General features: G+C 42.1%; 1 protein-coding gene across 1 annotated transcript; it reads left to right on the plus strand.

The window, feature by feature from the left end:
- The first annotated feature begins 7707 nt into the window (after positions 1–7707).
- On the plus strand, positions 7708–19665 carry LOC311133738 (protein transport protein Sec61 subunit alpha). Its single transcript, XM_084167287.1, has 12 exons — positions 7708–7842; positions 8846–8913; positions 9003–9068; positions 9279–9357; positions 11399–11530; positions 11782–11891; positions 12048–12201; positions 13521–13681; positions 13921–14118; positions 18047–18238; positions 18335–18411; positions 18515–19665. The coding sequence occupies exons 1-12, from the start codon at positions 7836–7838 to the stop codon at positions 18699–18701; spliced, it is 1431 nt and encodes a 476-aa protein (XP_084023413.1). The 5' UTR covers positions 7708–7835; the 3' UTR covers positions 18702–19665.
- The last annotated feature ends 185 nt before the right edge of the window (positions 19666–19850 follow it).

The raw sequence follows: 19850 nt of genomic DNA on the forward strand, positions 1-19850 counted from the left end.
GACACAGGTCAAACGTTTTCTGTAAGTCTTCACAAGGTTTTCACACACTGTTGCTGGTATTTTGGACCATTCCTCCATGCAGATCTCCTCTAGAGCAGTGATGTTCTGGGGCTGTCGCTGGGCAACACAGACTTTCAACTCCCTCCAAAGATTTTCTATGGGGTTGAGATCTGGAGACTGGCTAGGCCACTCCAGGACCTTGAAATGTTTCTTACGAAGCCACTCCTTCGTTGCCCGGGTGGTGTGTTTGGGATCATTGTCATGCTGAAAGACCCAGCCACGTTTCATCTTCAATGCCCTTGCTGATGGAAGGAGGTTTTCACTCAAAATCTCATGATACATGGCCCCATTCATCTTTCCTTTACACGGATCAGTCGTCCTGGTCCCTTTGCAGAAAAACAGCCCCAAAGCATGATGTTTCCATCCCCATGCTTCACAGTAGGTATGGTGTTCTTTGGATGCAACTCAGCATTCTTTGTCCTCCAAACACAACGAGTTGAGTTTTTACCAAAAAGTTATATTTTGGTTTCATCTGACCATATGACATTCTCCCAATCCTCTTCTGGATCATCCAAATGCACTCTAGCAAACTTCAGACGGGCCTGGACATGTACTGGCTTAAGCAGGGGGACACGTCTGGCACTGCAGGATTTGAGTCCCTGGCGGCGTAGTGTGTTAGCCTTTGTTACTTTGGTCCCAGCTCTCTGCAGGTCATTCACTAGGTCCCCCCGTGTGGTTCTGGGATTTTTGCTCACCGTTCTTGTGATAATTTTGATCCCACGGGGTGAGATCTTGCGTGGAGCCCCAGATCGAGGGAGATTATCAGTGGTCTTGTATGTCTTCCATTTCCTAATAATTGCTCCCACAGTTGATTTCTTCAAACCAAGCTGCTTACCTATTGCAGATTCAGTCTTCCCAGCCTGGTGCAGGTCTACAATTTTGTTTCTGGTGTCCTTTGACAGCTCTTTGGTCTTGGCCATAGTGGAGTTTGGAGTGTGACTGTTTGAGGTTGTGGACAGGTGTCTTTTATACTGATAACAAGTTCAAACAGGTGCCATTAATACAGGTAATGAGTGGAGGACAGAGGAGCCTCTTAAAGAAGAAGTTACAGGTCTGTGAGAGCCAGACATCTTGCTTGTTTGTAGGTGACCAAATACTTATTTTCCACCATCATTTGCAAATAAATTCATAAAAAATCCTACAATGTGATTTTCTGGATTTTTTTCCCTCAATTTGTCTGTCATAGTTGACGTGTACCTATGATGAAAATTACAGGCCTCTCTCATCTTTTTAAGTGGGAGAACTTGCACAATTGGTGGCTGACTAAATCGTTTTTTCCCCCACTCTATATCCTTATATCCTGATGATAAAGACTCTTGACTGATGTCAGAAATGGGATAACTAAGTATACATAGATGAAGCATTAATTAAGGAAAGTGGGTGAGGTAACATTTAAATGGATTTTGGTGTTAGAACTGGGAGTCCCATCTGGGACGCCTGGGTGAAAACCAGGAATCCTAAAAAGCTAGATTAGGCCTCCCTCATGTCTTACCTACTGTATGTAGTATATGTATGTAACATAGGGTTTTCCGGTTACAAGTGTCCACGGACCAGGCTCTTAATCCCCTAAACAGGTTCTGCTTAGATTCAGAAGACGGTTGTTAGGGAGGTGACTGCAAGGAAGAGCACGCATTACTAGACCTTGTAAAACATAAGGGATGATATTATGAGGAATAATATTAAAAGGAAATTATTTCATGTATTGCTTATACCATCGCAAGATAACTGCCTTAAATAGATATTATGGTTAAAACAAAGCTGCATTATTTTTATGTATTTTAATGTGTTAGGATACTAACACTTATATTGCTATTGTGTTGAGTAGAAACACTTATATTGTTACTTTTTGAATAATATAATCTTACAGTTTGAATAATATAATCTTACTGTTTGAAAATATAATCATAATACAAGGATTGTGCCTTATATCATGAACATGTTTATTAATAGGTAAGTTACTATATATCTGTGCCCCTGTATTCATATATTAGTCACTGTATACATCTGTGTTGTTTGTGGGTAATGATGTGGGACCTATAAAGTCCCAAAGGGGGGATATATTGGAGATTTTTCAGTTAAACATAGTTAATCACATTATGACAAGCTAACAATGTATAGTTAAATAGTTAATCACATCATGACAAGCTAACAATGCATAGTGAATCACAACATGACAAGCTAAGTGGGGTGCAAAAGGAAGAGGCCTGAAACAGAGCCAGGAAATGGCTCAGGGAATGGACCCACAATGTTTGAGGATTAATTGAGGCGCAGAAAATGGAACTGCTATGTTTAAGAATCAATTAAAGGGTTAGAACAGAGCCATGAAACAGATTGAATAGAAGGAAAATAAGTCAGATTGCACCACTATTATAAAATAAGTAAGTGGGCGGAGCGGTCAAGATGTGAAAACTTGGAAAAATGGTGGAGGAACTAAACAGGGAGGGATTAAGCTAAAAAGGTGTGTAATAAGAGGAAGGATGAAAATGTATATAAACTGAGAGCTGAGAGTTGGAATGTTAGTTGCTCTGCAGACCATCTCTGCTCTATTGCTTGTGTAATAAAGTATATCTTAATTCTACAAAAACTCTGGAAGTACTTTGTGTTTTACTGAGGATAAGGACAATTTTCTACAACAGAAACAACATCTCCACTTCGCTGATCCGCAACACTGGGTGCATGCTCAGCCCCCTCCTGTACTCCCTGTTCACCCATGACTGCGTGACCAAGCACGCCTCCAACTCAATCATCAAGTTGGCAGACGACACAACAGTAGTAGGCTTGATTACCAACAACGATGAGACAGCCTACAGGGAGGAGGTGAGGGCTCTGGGTGTGTGGTGCCAGGAAAATAACCTCTCACTCATGTCAACAAAACAAAGGAGATGATCATGGACTTCAGGAAACAGCAGAGGGTGCACCCCCCTATCCACATCGACGGGACCCTAGTGGAGAAGGTGGAAAGCTTCAAGTTCCTTGGCGTACACATCACTGACAAACTGAAATGGTCCACCCACGCAGACAGTGTGGTGAAGAAGGCACCACAGAGCCTCTTCAACCTCAGGAGGCTGAAGAAATGTGGCTTGGCACCTAAAACCCTCACAAACTTTTACAGATGCACAATGGAGAGCATCCTGTCAGGCTGTATCACCACCTGCTACGGCAACTGCACCACCCGCAACCGCAGGGCTCTCCAGAGGGTGGTGCGGTCTGCCGAACGCATTACCGGGGGCAAACTACCCGCCCGCCAGGACACCTACAGCACCCGATGTCACAGGAAGGCCAAAAAGATCCTCAAGGACATTAACCCCAGACTTGACTGCCCTTGACCAGCACAAAAACATCCTGTGGCATACTGCATTAGCATCAAACATCCCCTGCGATATGCAACTTTTCAGGGAAGTCAGGAACCAATATACACAATCAGTTAGGAAAGCAAAGGCTAGCTTTTTCAAACAGAAATTTGCATCCTGTAGCACTAACTCCAAAAAGTTTTGGGACACTGTAAAGTCCATGGAGAATAAGAGCACCTCCTCCCAGCTACCCACTTTACTGAGGCTAGGAAACACTGTCACCACCGATAAATCTACGATAATCGAGAATTTCAATAAGCATTTTGCTACGGCTGGCCATGCTTTCCACCTGGCTACCCCTACCCCAGCCACCAGCTCTGCACCCTCCGCTGCAACTTGCCCATGCCCCCCCCACTTCTCCTTCACCCAAATTCAGATAGCTGATGTCCTGAAAGAGCTGCTAAATCTGGACCCCTACAAATCAGCTGGGCTAGACAATCTGGACCCTATCTTTCTAAAATTAGCCGCAGAAATTGTCGCAACCCCTATTACTAGCCTGTTCAACCTCTCTTTCGTATCGTCTGAGATACCCAGAGATTGGAAAGCTGCCGCGGTCATCCCCCTCTTCAGAGGGGGTGACACTCTAGATCCAAACTGTTACAGACCTATATCCATCCTGCCCTGCCTTTCGAAAGTATTTGAAAGCCAAGTTAACAAACAGATCACCGACCATTATGCAATCTGGTTTCTGAGCTGGTCATGGTTGCACCTCAGCCACACTCAAGGTCCTAAATGATATAATAACGCGATCGATAAAAGACAGTACTGTGCAGCCGTCTTCATCGACCTGGCCAAGGCTTTTGACTCTGTCAATCACTGCATTCTTATTGACAGACTAAATAGCCTTGGTTTCTCAAATGACTGCCTCGCCTGGTTCACGAACTACTTCTCAGATAGAGTTCAATGTGTCAAATTGGAGGGCCTGTTGTCTGGACCTCTGGCAGTCTCTATTGGGGTGCCACAGTGTTCAATTCTCGGGCCGACTCTAGGCTCCTTTACTCATGCTGCTAAACATGCCCTCGTAAAACTGACTATCCTACCGATCCTTGACTTTGGCGATGTCATTTACAAAATAGCTTCCAACACTCTACTCAGCAAATTGGATGTAGTCTATCACAGTGCCATCCGTTTTGTCACCAAAGCCCCATATACTACCCACAATTGTGACCTGTACGCTCTCGTTGGCTGGCCCTCACTACATATTCGTCGCCAAACCCACTGGCTCCATGTCATCTATAAATCACTTCTAGGCAAATCCCAGCCTTATCTTAGATCATTGGTCACCATAGCAACACCCACCCGTAGTATGCGTTCCAGCAGGTATATCTCACTGGTCATCCCCAAAGCCAACACCTCCTTTGGCCGCCATTCCTTCCAGTTCTCTGCTACAAATGACTGGAACGAACTGCAAAAATCTCTGAAGCTGGAGACACTTATTTCCCTCACTAACTTTAAGCATCAGTTGTCAGAGCAGCTTACCAATCACTGCACCTGTACACAGCCCATCTGTAATTAGCCAACCCAACTACCTCATCCCCATATTGTTATTTACTTTGCTCATTTGCACCCCAGTATCTCTATTTGCACATCATCTTCTGCACATCTATCACTCCACTGTTAATACTAAATTTTAATTATTTTGCACTATGGCCTATTTATTGCCTTACCTCCATAACTTACTACATAACTTACTACTGTGTTTTTGACTGTAAGTTTTTTTATTCCATATGTAACTCTGTGTTGTTGTTGTTTTTATCGCACTGCTTTGCTTTATCTTGGCCAGGTCGCAGTTGTAAATGAGAACTTGTTCTCAACTGGCTTATCTGGTTAAATAAAGGTTAAATAAAGAAAAAAAAAAGAAAAAAGAAAAAACACCAGAGCCACTGCCTGTTCACCCCCGCTATCATCCAGAAGGCGAGGTCAGTACAGGTGCATCAAAGCTGGGACCGAGAGACTGAAAAACAGCTTCTATCTCAAGGCCATCAGACTGTTAAATAGCCATCACTAGCATATTAGAGACTGCTGCTGCCTATTGAAATCACTAGCCACTTTAAGAAATGGAACACTAGTCACTTTAATAATGTTTACATATCTTGCATTACTCATCTGATATGTATGTACAGTATTCTATAATATTCTACTGTATCTTAGTCCATGTCGCTCTGTCATTGCTCGTCCATATCTGTATATATTTTTTATTCCATTCCTTACTTAGATTTGTGTGTATTGGGTATATGTTGTGAAATTGTTAGATATTACTCTTTAGATATTACTTTACTGTTGCAGCTAGAAGCACAAGCATTTCGCTACACCCGCAATAACATCTGCTAAACACATAAATGACAAATAAAATTTGATTTGAGAAGGGAGATATGGAGAACTAAAAGAGGGAAGAAATTGGAGTTTTGTTTGTTTTGGCAATGTACTATTTGGGTGGAGTAAGTTAGTATCACTATTAAGTATGGATTTATTTTGTATTTAATATATTTTGTGGTTTCAAACCATCCAGTTGGTGGCGGCAATACAACTTTTGGATGTAGTCCGCCATAAAACTCACAGAAGAAGTGCTCCGTTGTCGTGCCTTACGACTTGAAGTGCTTCCTACCTGGTGTCATGGTCGTGTCGCTGGCTACATGGTTATTTTTTTCTCACACATTATTTTATTTCAAGTAGGATAGCAGCCTACACAAGAAATAACTAATATTGATAACCGTCTAGATGTCACCTTTATACATACAGTCTACTACTCAATGGTGAGGGCATGAATGGCAACAACACCGGGACACAGTGCCATTCTCTCCCTCTTGACAAGCACTACTGTCCGGCAACGGCGTGGGAGGTAGCTACATACAGTAGCCAATATCAGGGTGACCGTCACAGTAAACTCACGCATACAACGCATTTGGCAACAATACACCACCCATCATCAATACTTTTAATAAAAAATAAACAATCTTTAGTTTTATAACTGAAAATACGACTCGGACTCATCGTCTGACTTAAAAACAGAAGTCCAAACTCTCTAAGGATGGTATCTCAAATGTACGGTAGCTGCATGGTAAGAAACTGAAGAAAAAACACAGCTCAATCAAAACCATCTAACCAAAAGCAGAGCGCTTTCCACACGCCCATAATTTTCCTTTCGACACACCCACTTACCGATACTCCGGTCGCCATATTGGGTGGCACCTACCCTCTTCTCTGAGAGTATCATCTTTCGATAGGTGGTGAGTTTGTAGCTCGGTTCGGGTTTTACACACGATTTTATTGTCTATGTGTGTCATGTGTAGAAAAAAGCTGCTTTCCATGGTATGGAAAAGGCGCAAACTTTATATCGGCGGAAAGACGTGATTAAGCTGCAGCCACTACAAGTGGTAAATCAATAGCATAAAAGTCACGCACGGGTGCCTCTTTCGACTCTAGAGTGTTTTAACATTGTATAGGTCTAATAGAGAGACACTTTTCATCTTTGTCCAATATTTTTTATTTTTAAAAAAAACTATTGAAATTTGCACATGTATTTACTTAGTCGCTTTACAAGTCGCTCACTTCTCTGCGCTTGCATTATACAGTATCTAGCGCCCACTGAAGGCTGTAAAAAAAGACATGCAGTGATAAAAATTGTATAATGCTGACCCCTGATGGGCAGTAAGTGTTAACTACAACATTTTCTGCATTCCCAAATCATTGAAGTCAAATAAACATTATTTGAATTTGTTCATGATCATACATTTTAATTCCAGTGAAGGTAACTACTGAATGAGCAGTCTCATGTCATAATTTAATACATTTTAATGACCCGGCAGCAGTTCTTCTGAAGTTTTGCATTTCCTGCAAGTGTAATATTTCTTATTTTATCATAATCAAACGCATATTTGAGATTTCTCTGTTTTGACTAGATGGATACATTTTTGTCAGATTTGACTTTTGGTAGCAGGTTAGGAGAATTTACGCAGCAGGTTAGAATAATTAATGTAGCAGGTTAGGATAATTATGCAGCGTTCAGAACAACTGGGAACTGGGAGCACGGAACTCGGAAATCTTCGACTTCAGTCCCTTCAAGACAACTGCTAACGCGAAAAAAAAAAAAAAAAAAAGAGCTACGACTGGGTAAAAATCGTTTTGCATGGTCATCCAACTCGGAATTCAAAGTCGGAAAATCGGGCATATTTCTAAAGCTCCGTCTTTCCTCCCTGACGATCACTGACGTCATGATTTGACCTCGTTTTTGTCCGAGTTCCCAGTTGTCGTGAAAGCACCACACCGAAGAACGCTCGAAGATCTGACGTGTAGTAGCGCTTTATTGATGACGTGTCTTTACGGCGCTTCCTTTTCGGTGCAGAGCGGTTCGATGGTGCCACGCAAACTGTGCTGATCCTTCAATTGGCACCAGTTTAACACAACAGGAATCGGATAAAGGACACCATGGGCAGTGAGTTATTTTTCTAACGTCGATGTACCTGTGAATTGCATGTTAGATTTATATTTTAAATGTTTAGCTATGACCGGACATGTATTGTATCTTGCTACTAACTAGCCAATGCTAACGTCAGGTGTACCGTTACGTCGTCAACAAGCTAAAGTTACCGTAACTTGGGTAGTTAACTAGTAGTTATGGTGCGTCCTTAGCTAACATTAGCAAATTAGGGTTACACAAATCACCATTTACTTATCTATTAACTGTAAAATTATATATATATATCTCGTTAGTTAACGGAATGGGAAGCTAACGGCAGGAGGCAGCTAACGTACAGTCGCCGCTGACGTTAGCTAACAAGAGACTCATGAAGTGCCCACAACTAGTTGACCCTTGGCACTTGTTTGGGGCATTTAGATTGCTGTGTGCACCTTCAACATTCGCTAACTAGCTACCCTCTACAGTCTTGGTGTCATTCTAAGAAATGTAACTAGCTAGCGTAGTCTGCTGTAACAGTGTCAGTACCTATTAGCACTGATACTGCCTGGTTCAAGTCTTTGCAATGAATGTGACAGTAACTTAACTGTTATCAGACATTAGGACTATAGTTTGCTGCTAGCTTGCTAACATTGTTTTGAATAAGCAACATTGGCATTCCCAATGAATGTCAACTTCTTTGAAGTCCTAAGGTTAGCTGTCTAGCTACAGTAGTTACTGTATTTCTATTGCCTCTGTTAATCTGCTTTCACAATCACTAGTTTGTTCCTACATACAATATAGCTAGTTAACTCGTTTACCTTACTTAGCTAACTAGCTAGTTAGTAGCTTGTTGACCTTGTCTGTGAATGTGAGTGGAACCAAATTTTTGCATGCATGGGAGTGATGTTTCATCCTGATAAAGTTTGAGTATCTTTCACTGGTTCACATAGGACAATACCTATTTTACTGTGTATGTTAAATCCCTGTTGTATGTAGTTTTTTCCCCAAAGAAACTAACCAACCTCATGTTTTTTTCCAGTCAAATTTTTGGAAGTCATAAAGCCGTTTTGTGCGGTCTTACCCGAGATTCAGAAACCAGAGAGAAAGGTATAGTATACTGCAATTTCTTTTCACTAGCTCTTCAACCGTCTTAGTTCTAGTGATGTTTCTATAACGTCCCTCTTTTACCTCTACAGATTCAGTTCAGAGAAAAAGTACTATGGACTGCCATCACTCTCTTCATCTTCCTGGTGTGCTGCCAGGTTAGTATCTGCTGACCTGAACATCTGTCTCTGTGTAATTCTATATATTGTATGGTGCTTGCAGAGAAGCCCTGCCTGTCTTTGGTCTTATTATCACTAGCTGATAATATGGTTAAGGCCACAGGTAATGATGACTCAATGAGTGTGGTTATAACTCTTGTGGGTACTGTTTATTGGGTTCATTCTTTCTCTTTGTCTCCTGTCCTCTAGATTCCCCTCTTTGGCATCATGTCCTCGGACTCTGCAGATCCCTTCTACTGGATGAGAGTAATCCTGGCCTCCAACAGAGGTGAGAACCCAACAGTCTGGTTCTACTTAGTTTGAATGCTTGCCTGTGTCTGTAATCATCAGTCCATATGGAGGAAGACGAGTTTAAACATTTGAACAGTGCGTCCCTAGCAACAGATTCGGCCCGCCCACAAAGGGTACAAAAAAAGGAATCTCATTGAAATGCATTAATTTTAGTGCTGTGTTAAATGGCTTAAATATAACATTTTTAAATACCCAAGTGTTCTATCTATAATCGAGTTGATGCCTGATCTTTGTATAAAGCCAGCAAGTAATTATTTCAAGCTACGAAGCCGAGGTGGTAAAATGCTAATTCAATGCAATAACTGCATGCACGCAGGTGTCCTGTGCCATTGTAAAAACAGACAACTATGCTGGGTCCGTAGTGTGAGTGGGAACATTATCATAGTTTTTGCTTTGCTTCTCCACTGCAATGTATTTCTGGAGGCTAGGACTAGAAATATATCGTGCAGATTCGCTGGTTGGATAGCCAGCCAGTCATGAAACAGTTACTACTAGTAGCTAGCTAATAGACGAGAATACTAAAAAGAAGAACGTTCATCAAGTGTCATGACTGCATGTTATGTATAGTTGGATAGGCAGAAGCAGTGTCACTCTTCATGGCAGAAAGTGTGTGCGCATTTTGAACATGACAACTTTCAAGCAACCCAAATATGGTAAGCTAGCTAGTTGGCTAACTATTTTCAAATTAGGCATTCATTTCATAACCCAATCTAGCGACGGTTGCAAGCTAGCTTTATCTAGCCTGCATAATACTTTTTGCCTCGTTTGTCGATCTGTAATGCTAGCTAACTATGCAGTACCAACCTGCATGGCTGCCCATCCAACCAGCTAGTAATAGACAGCTAGCTAATAGTGCTGAGTGATTAGTGCTTTGAGGTCATTTCGGTTTGATAAAATAAATCACAGATTTTGATAATTTAAAAAAGATAAATGCATTATGAAACAATGACATTCAAATGTTTATTTTTTATTTTTTCATGAAAATTTCAAATGCAAAAACAATGAACATTCAATTGCCAAAACATTTAAAATATTATATTGTCTATGTCAGGTCAAAATTGGATAGACATCAATAGGAAATTACTATGAAATAATAAAATAGTTCAGTTGTGTATATTACTTCGTTTTTATTTGATTACTTTATTATTTTTAAATCCTTAGTCATCATCTCATCTCTGCTCAGGCAGTAGCAGCCAGACAACATTCTCTGTGCTCCCCAAATACTGTACTGTCTTTAGTCATCCTATTTAGTTAGGCTAGCCTGCTTAAGCATGCTGCAGAGCTGTCAGAGGAAATCCTTTTACTAGTTCTTCAAAGTAAATAAGGCATACTTTCAGGATCTCCATCCCTCTCATGTTGTGTACATTCCTCGTGTGGTCTGTGTGAAACTAACCTTACATAGTAGGTTAAATGGAATTCAAGTAATTAGTTGTTTAATAACCAAAAAAAGGAAATGTCGGTAAATCGCTCAGCACTACTAAATATTTATAGTACAGAAAATACATTCTTCAAGTCGAGTTGGATATTAGAAGTGCTGTACTAAAGGATCTATTATACTGCCAGTTAAGATGGCATGAATACGATCTAAACCAAAAAATATAGCATGTTAATTTCAAACACAACACGTAAGTGAATGGGTTTTCCAGCGTTCTAAAGCTTTCTTTACCCTTTGTGGTTGTTGCTAAGCTAAACAATGGGCTCACGTCATTGACACACCGGTCTCCCTCCATTTATTAACGGCTCTCAGTCTTGGCTACTGATCATGTTAGAACCATCTATATTACACCTTTTACTGTTTGGTTCCCACCTCTTACATGGATAAATAATTATTCCCTGTGATGTTATCAGGTCTTATCTCTTTTGACAAGCAGTCTTTGCAAAAGCTGACATTCTTTAGCTGATATGTCACTGTATTCAGAGCTTTGCCTTCGTAGAATTCCCTTTTCCATTACAACAGTGTTGGTTCATAATAATGTTTGACTGATAACTGAGTACTGTGATCCTCCACCATTCTTCAGGTACTCTGATGGAGCTGGGTATCTCACCCATCGTTACCTCAGGTCTCATCATGCAGCTGCTGGCTGGAGCCAAGATCATTGAGGTTGGAGACACCCCCAAGGACAGAGCACTCTTCAATGGAGCGCAGAAATGTAGGTCCACCCTCTAATCATCTCGCACAGAAGCAGTTTTTACTAAGGAATGGGATTAATCATAATGAGTTGAATGATATATATTATTATATAACCACCCGGCAACTGTTCTGAGTTGTGGGCTTGTTATGTGATGGGTATTAGAATAAGGGTCTCTAGCCTGTCATAAGGGTGGGGTGTATTTTTTGACAGCTATCAACTCACAACTGTCCAAGGATATTGAATGGAACAATCTTCCTTTGTCTCTGCAGTGTTTGGCATGATCATCACCATTGGGCAGGCCATTGTGTACGTGATGACAGGCATGTACGGAGACCCCTCAGAGATGGGTGCTGGGATCTGCCTGCTCATCATCATTCAGGTTAGTTAGCAAGGCAGTTAACCCCCTACAACAACTGCTCCCCGGGCGCTGATGATGCCGCACCTCTCCCATTTCGGTTGAATGCGTTCAGTTGTGCAACTGACTCAATATACCCTTTCCCGTCCCTATTTTAAGCTCTCTCTCCTTCTTCACCAGTTGTTTGTGGCAGGTCTGATTGTGCTGCTGCTGGATGAGCTGCTGCAGAAGGGCTATGGTCTAGGCTCTGGTATCTCCCTGTTCATTGCCACCAACATCTGTGAGACCATCGTCTGGAAGGCCTTCAGTCCCACAACTGTCAACACTGGGAGAGGTAGGTAGCAGTAAGGCTAGTATACATAAACTACATGACCAAAAGTATGTGGACACCTGCTTGTCGAACATCTCATTCCAAAGTCATGGGCATTAGTAGGGAGTTGGTCCCCTTTTGCTGCTATAACAGCCTCCACTCTTCTGGGAAGGCTTTCCACTAGATGTTGGGGACTTGCTTCCATTCAGCCACGAGCATTAGTGAGGTCGGGCACTGATGTTGGGCGATTACGCCTGGCTCGCAGTCGGTGTTCCGATTCATCCCAAAGGTGTTCGATGGGGTTGAGGTCAGGGCTTTGTGCAGGCAAGTCAAGTTCTTCCACACCGATCTCAACAAACCATTTCTGTATGGACCTCGCTTTGTGCACGGGGGCATTGTCATGCTGAAACAGGAAACTGCAAACTGTTGCCACAAAGTTGGAAGCACAGAATCATCTAGAATGGCATTGTGTGCTGTAGTGTTAAGATTTCCCTTCACTGGAACTAAGGGGCCTAGCACAAACCATGAAAAACAGCCCCAGACCATTATTCCTCCTCCACCAAACTTTACAGTTGACATTATGCGTTGGGGCAGGTAGCGCTTTCCTGGCAACCGCCAAACCCAGATTAATCCGTCGGACTGCCAGATGGTGAAGCGTGATTCATCATTCCAGAGAACGCGTTTCCACTGCTCCAGAGTCCAATGGCGGCGAGCTTTACACCACTCCAGCCGACGCTTGGCATTGCGCATGGTGATCTTACGCTTGTGTGCGGCTACTCGGCTATGAAACCCATTTCATGAAGCTCCTGACGAACAGTTCTTGTGCTGACGTTGCTTCCAGAGGCAGTTTGGAACTTGGTGAGTGTTGCAATCGAGGACAGATGATTTTTATGCGCTACACGCTTCAGCACTCGCCAGTCCCGTTCTGTGAGCTTGTGTGGCCTACCTCTTCGCGGCTGAGCCGATGTTGCTCCTAGACGTTTCCACTTCACAATAACAGAACTTGCAGTTGACTGCGGCAGCTCTAGCAGGGCAGAAAATTGACAAACTGACATGTTGAAAAGGTGGCATCCTATGACGGTGCCACGTTGAGTCACTGAGCTCTTCAGTAAGGCCATTCTACTGCCAATGTTTGTCTATGGAGATTGCATGGCTGTGTGCTCGATTTTTATACACCTGTCAGCAATGGGTGTGGCTGAAATAGCCGAAACCACTAATTTGAAGGGGTTTCCACATACTTTTGAATAAATAGTGTATGTGTATTGATAATGTGCTCTTGCTCGTCAGTCAGGATTGTTCCCTCTGCTGTGGTTAGTTGGGTAACCTTGTCTCTTGTGTCTCAGGAACGGAGTTTGAAGGTGCCGTCATTGCACTGTTCCACCTGTTGGCCACCCGCACAGACAAGGTGCGCGCCCTGAGAGAGGCCTTCTACCGCCAGAACCTGCCTAACCTCTTGAACCTCATCGCCACCGTCTTCGTCTTTGCTGTAGTCATATACTTCCAGGTCAGTGGACAGACGACCCCCTCTATAGCCTATATCGTCTTGGCTGTCGTTTGATTGGTTTTACAAATGGTTGCCTAAGTGACCTATGATATGACCATAGGATCTGTTGACAATGTGAACATAAATGTTCAGACCAAAAAGCTGCATGCATAGAATATTTGAAAACCAACTTTGAATACCATTGGATTTCTGTGGTTGTTTTTGAAAGGTCTTGAACACTTTTCGCCTCCTCCTTCCAGGGCTTCAGGGTGGACTTGCCCATCAAGTCTGCCCGTTACCGTGGCCAGTACAACACCTATCCCATCAAGCTCTTCTACACCTCCAACATTCCCATCATCCTCCAGTCTGCCCTCGTGTCCAACCTGTACGTCATCTCTCAGATGCTCTCCACGCGATTCAGTGGCAACTTTCTGGTTAACCTGCTGGGCACCTGGTCTGTAAGTACCTGTCCACAATGACCTTTGAGTGTTGCTTCTGTGTTCATCACACAAAGGTAGAGACTTGCCTCACCTGCGTTCATTACACCAGTACTATTAAAAAATATACATCTACTTAGTTATTTTTTTCTCATCACATTAAACCTTCACGAGGTTAAAACGGTACTGAATACTTCTGTGTGTGTGACTGTAAACAACGAAGAGTCTGTTTGAAGCCATAATGGGGTTATGATCACATGTTTTGGACTACTATGACAGCACACTGGTAGTGTTGACAGATTAGACATATTTCTTTCAGCAATCCTGTGATCCTGTGTAAGAGAGCTAGCCTTTGGAAGGTTTTAAGAAGGCTCCAGACATTTTCCCCCTGGTGGCACTGGTGCCACTAACTTTTTCAGTTGGTAGCACCAGCCCAAGTTTTGGTCACACGCCAAAAAAAAAAAAAAAAGGGTAATGCATAACCATGATACAGTGAGGGGAAAAAAGTATTTGATCCCCTGCTGATTTTGTACGTTTGCCCACTGACAAAGACATGATCAGTCTATAATTTTAATGGTTGGTTTATTTGAACAGTGAGAGACAGAATAACAAAACAAAAATCCAGAAAAACGCATGTCAAAAATGTTATAAATTGATTTGCATTTTAATGAGGGAAATATGTATTTGACCCCTCTGCAAAACATGACTTAGTACTTGGTGGCAAAACCCTTGTTGGCAATCACAGAGGTCAGACGTTTCTTGTAGTTGGCCACCAGGTTTGCACACATCTCAGGAGGGATTTTGTCCCACTCCTCTTTGCAGATCTTCTCCAAGTCATTAAGCCTGACGTTTGCCACAGATTTTCTATGGGATTAAGGTCTGGAGACTGGCTAGGCCACTCCAGGACCTTAATGTGGTTCTTCTTGAGCCACTCCTTTGTTGCCTTGGCCGTGTGTTTTGGGTCATTGTCATGCTGGAATACCCATCCACGACCCATTTTCAATGCCCTGGCTGAGGGAAGGAGGTTCTCACCCAAGATTTGACAGTACATGGCCCGTCCATCATCCCTTTGATGCGGTGAAGTTGTCCTGTCCCCTTAGCAGAAAAACACGCCCAAAGCATAATGTTTCCACCTCCATGTTTGACGGTGGGGATGGTGTTCTTGGGGTCATAGGCAGCATTCCTCCTCCTCCAAACACGGCGAGTTGAGTTGATGCCAAAGAGCTCGATTTTGGTCTCATCTGACCACAACACTTTCACCCAGTTCACCTCTGAATCATTCAGATGTTCATTGGCAAACTTCAGACGGGCCTGTATATGTGCTTTCTTGAGCAGGGGGACCTTGCAGGCGCTGCAGGATTTCAGTCCTTCACGGCGTAGTGTGTTACCAATTGTTTTCTTGGTGACTATGGTCCTAGCTGCCTTGAGATCATTGACAAGATCCTCCCGTGTAGTTCTGTGCTGATTCCTCACCGTTCTCATGATCATTGCAACTCCACGAGGTGAGAACTTGCATGGAGCCCCAGGCCGAGGGAGATTGACAGTTATTTTGTGTTTCTTCCATTTGCGAATAATCACACCAACTGTTGTCACCTTCTCACCAAGCTGCTTGGCGATGGTCTTGTAGCCCATTTCAGCCTTGTGTAGGTCTACAATCTTGTCCCTGACATCCTTGGAGAGCTCTTTGGTCTTGGCCATGGTGGAGAGTTTGGAATCTGATTGATTGCTTCTGTGGACAGGTGTCATTTATACAGGTAACAAACTGAGATTAGGAGCACTCCCTTTAAGAGTGTGCTCCTAATCTCAGTTCGTTACCTGTATAAAAGACACATGGGAGCCAGAAATCTTTCTGATTGAGAGGGGGTCAAATACTTTTTCCCTCATTAAAATGCAAATCAATTTATAACATTTTTGACATGTGTTTTTCTGGATTTTTTTGTTGTTATTCTGTCTCTCTCTGATCAAATAAACCTACCATTAAAATTATAGACTGATCATTTCTTTGTCAGTGTGCAAATGTACAAAATCAGCAGGGGATCAAATACTTTTTTCCCTCACTGTAGCAATTGAAAGGGAACAGTTTGGAGATTATTGGAAAATTATTAGACTAAAGGTGAGGATACAACCGTTCACCTGACACAAGACTGAATCCAAACATTACACTGTTGATTTTATGTGCATTTTAATCTGAAAATACTCTGGATACATTCAATACCATGATAAGAATATTCCTGGAAAATGTGGGGTAGAACAACGTAAAACCAGAAAATGTCAAAGTGGCCACACCTCTCCAAATTGTGCACAGTTCCTAAGTAATTTCAATGCCCTTTTATGACATGACTCTTAGCTGTGCTGTTGAGGAACTACAGCAAGCACATTTGTAGTTGTTTTGTTTGGAACACAACCCTGCATCCCCAGCATCACACAATTACTGTTTACGCAATCCAAAAACAGTACATTATAAATCACAATCTGGGTCAGGTGGGCATAATTTGAAAGCCTGTTCTATTGACAATATGACGAGCTAAGTTATAACATATGATATTTCAGTGTTAGGCTTTCACAATGCAATTCAGGGAAAGTATCATAATTTTGTTGCGCATAGAAAGGAGTCATGATTGGCGGGTGCAGTACTGCCAACCTCTTGTCGTGAGAGGTGCTGAAGTTCAGAACGGCTGTCAGTCAAAACCCATTCAGTGATGTGAAGCGCAGAGCCAGAGCTCTGACGTCATGTATAGCATGTTACCGTACAGCCACTGCGTTCCAATTTAGGTGTTTATCAGTGCCAAAATCTGCCATTTTTAACCCATATACGGGTACGAGTGTAAAGGGTTAAGAAGTGTAATAGACTACTGAGATGGTATTCAAGAAGTTGTTTTATCTGTCGAAGCAGTATTGCTGGGCAATGGTTATTTTTCGTAATTGACTGACATGGGTTCAATTATTTGAATCCATTTTTATTTTTTAAATTTTTTTGTCAGCTCAATGTGTAGTTTCTGTAGAGAGAAATCAGATCAAGCCCGAACTGTGCGACGTGGTTTCCAACAGGCCAATATTCTACATAGTTTAGCGCAAAAAAACGTGGTAATTAGCTACAATGAACATAATCCATTCTGCGCCTACTTGTCCGGTCTGTTTCTTTTACACCTGCTACGTGAAAGAGACCGAAGAATGCATGATCGAGAGTGATGGAGCAGTTGCTTAGACAATGTATTTTCAGGTCAAGATGCCACGCTAAGTGATTTTGATAGTTGGTATTCAGCAGTCATAAAAGTATGCCTTATTTATTTACTTTAAAGAACTACTTAAATAGTGATTGTCAGACAGCATAGACGGCAGCGCTATAGAGATGAGATGACTTGGAATGAAATAATAAAGTCATCAAATAAAACAAATGTAATAAACAACTGAAATATTTTTATTAAAGTAATGTCAATAAATTATGGTTAGTAAGTGATAAGCAGTAATGGGCAGTCACTACCATCATGGGACTTTTAGTAATTGTTTTTCTGTGTTACAGTACTCAATCCACATAGTGCATTTAATAGAAGAAAAAAAAAAAGTGGACACTTGTTTGTTTTTATACTCGAAACCGAACTGACTTCAAAAAGCACTAATCGCTCCGCACTAACAAGCAGGAATGCATAATTTAAGATTTTGATGTGCAACCTAATCCAGTGATTGTCATGAAATCGGGATTGGCAATTAGGCTATTGTTATATTTCACTGTCAAAATTGGCCTCCAGAATTTTGTGATGTTTTTTTATCCAATAGAGATGGTTTGAGTGAGGTTGCAATGTAGAACACATGTAACTCGCACAGCTAAGTCAAATGGTTGCAAAATGTAACTCAATGGTCAGTCTTGAGCCCTGTTTTACTCCTAACAGCCCTGATTGTGCTATGCTTATATAGAGAATCTATACTTAATGGATTGTGTGTTTGTGTATAGGATACTTCCACTGGAGGACCAGCTCGTGCCTACCCGGTTGGAGGTCTCTGCTACTACCTCTCTCCCCCAGAGTCCTTTGGTTCTGTTCTAGATGACCCCATCCATGCTGCAATCTACATTGTCTTCATGCTGGGCTCCTGTGCCTTCTTCTCCAAGACATGGATTGAGGTTTCAGGATCCTCTGCCAAAGATGTGAGTCCCTTGATGCACCAGATGTATTTGTTTCAACTGTTAGATGCACATAGGTACACTGAAGTATGGTAGTTGCTAACTGTGCATGTCTGACAGGTGGCTAAGCAGCTGAAGGAACAGCAGATGGTGATGAGGGGACACAGAGAGACCTCCATGGTGCATGAGCTCAACCGGTAAAAACATACGCACCTTTGGTTGCACTCTGCCCCAAGTGTCAATAATTATTGCTGTGTATATCTTTCTATACATTTCTAAAATCTTCTGCTCTTTGTGAAGGTACATCCCCACGGCTGCAGCCTTCGGTGGCCTATGCATAGGTGGGCTGTCCGTCATGGCGGACTTTCTGGGCGCCATCGGTTCGGGTACTGGAATCCTATTGGCCGTCACCATCATCTACCAGTACTTCGAGATCTTTGTCAAGGAGCAGAGTGAAATGGGCAGCATGGGAGCGCTGCTATTCTAGAAACACCCTCCTCCACAGACACACAGCGTCCACACTCTACAAATTACTTACTTTTTATTTTGCATTGTATCTAATGCGCACAAATCAGTACATTCTGCCTCTGCGACGCGTCCTCTTTCTCAGCTTCATTGTGTTCCCAGAAGCTGTTGAGGGCTCATATGCAGACTAGATCTCACTGGGAAAGAAAGATGGCACTTGACCCAGTGTTCAGCATGGAATTGCGCCTGTTCTGTCCCATTTGTTTTGTTTTTAAATTCTATTACCCTCCTCTCTTCATCTGACCAGCCAGGCTACTCAAAGATGGTCTTATCTTCTATAGAAGGGTTAAAGGCACAAAGGTCTGTCATGTCATTGACTGACATCAGTTGTGGTTGGCAGAAGCTTGCTCAAGGAAATTGAAGACAGACACCATTTAAAGGAGTCTGTTCTTAAACCAACACAAGCACTACACCTGGACATTTTTGGAGAGTGGAAAGAAAGCCATGTCATGTTAATTTCAGGTCATTGTAAGCTGTGCATGGGGTTTGAAGAGCCATATATTGGGGTAAAAAAAAGTATAAATATACTTGTACATGTATTCCTTCAATGGCTCTGGGAATCTCCAACAAGCTTTGTTAGTTTTCATGTACCTTTATTTTATTTTTTTTAATCATGGAATATATTTGTATTCCTGCTAGTTTTATCAAGGGCATATGTTTGTCCTTTGTCTCTGGGTCATAAAGGGAAGTGTTTGTGTTGTGGTCTTTTATTCCCAGACTGAATCAATGTAGAAACTGCCTAGGTTTGGTAGGGATGGAATGGGGTTTAATTTAGTGGTTTTTACTTTCTGTATTGGACCCAATTTTTGTTAAAACAATTTTACTCGATTTCTTCTTTTTTTTACTTTACAGTAGTTAGATAATCTACTGTCATGCACCCCACTGAAAAAGCATAGCAGTGACCCCAAATAAAACACTACCATGGACATAGGGCCCATGTCTTTGTTCAGGCCAATGTTTTTCAATAAATGCTAGAAAACAACATTCTGTGTTGAACATTCACATGGCATAAATTACACTACAATATGCATCAAAAGGTATATACCAATATTATTGTGGTACATACTGCTAGAAGAGTGCAGTACAAGTTGCACTTCTTTTTTGGTAGAGT

This window comes from Coregonus lavaretus (assembly GCF_964263955.1).
Source record: "Coregonus lavaretus genome assembly, chromosome: 8".
NCBI classification, from domain to species: domain Eukaryota; kingdom Metazoa; phylum Chordata; class Actinopteri; order Salmoniformes; family Salmonidae; genus Coregonus; species Coregonus lavaretus.

Coding starts and splice junctions, on each gene's coding strand:
- LOC311133738 (XM_084167287.1), top strand. Junction 12,202..13,520: donor AACTGTCAACACTGGGAGAG/GTAGGTAGCAGT, acceptor CTTGTGTCTCAG/GAACGGAGTTTGAAGGTGCC. Junction 14,119..18,046: donor ACCTGCTGGGCACCTGGTCT/GTAAGTACCTGT, acceptor GTTTGTGTATAG/GATACTTCCACTGGAGGACC.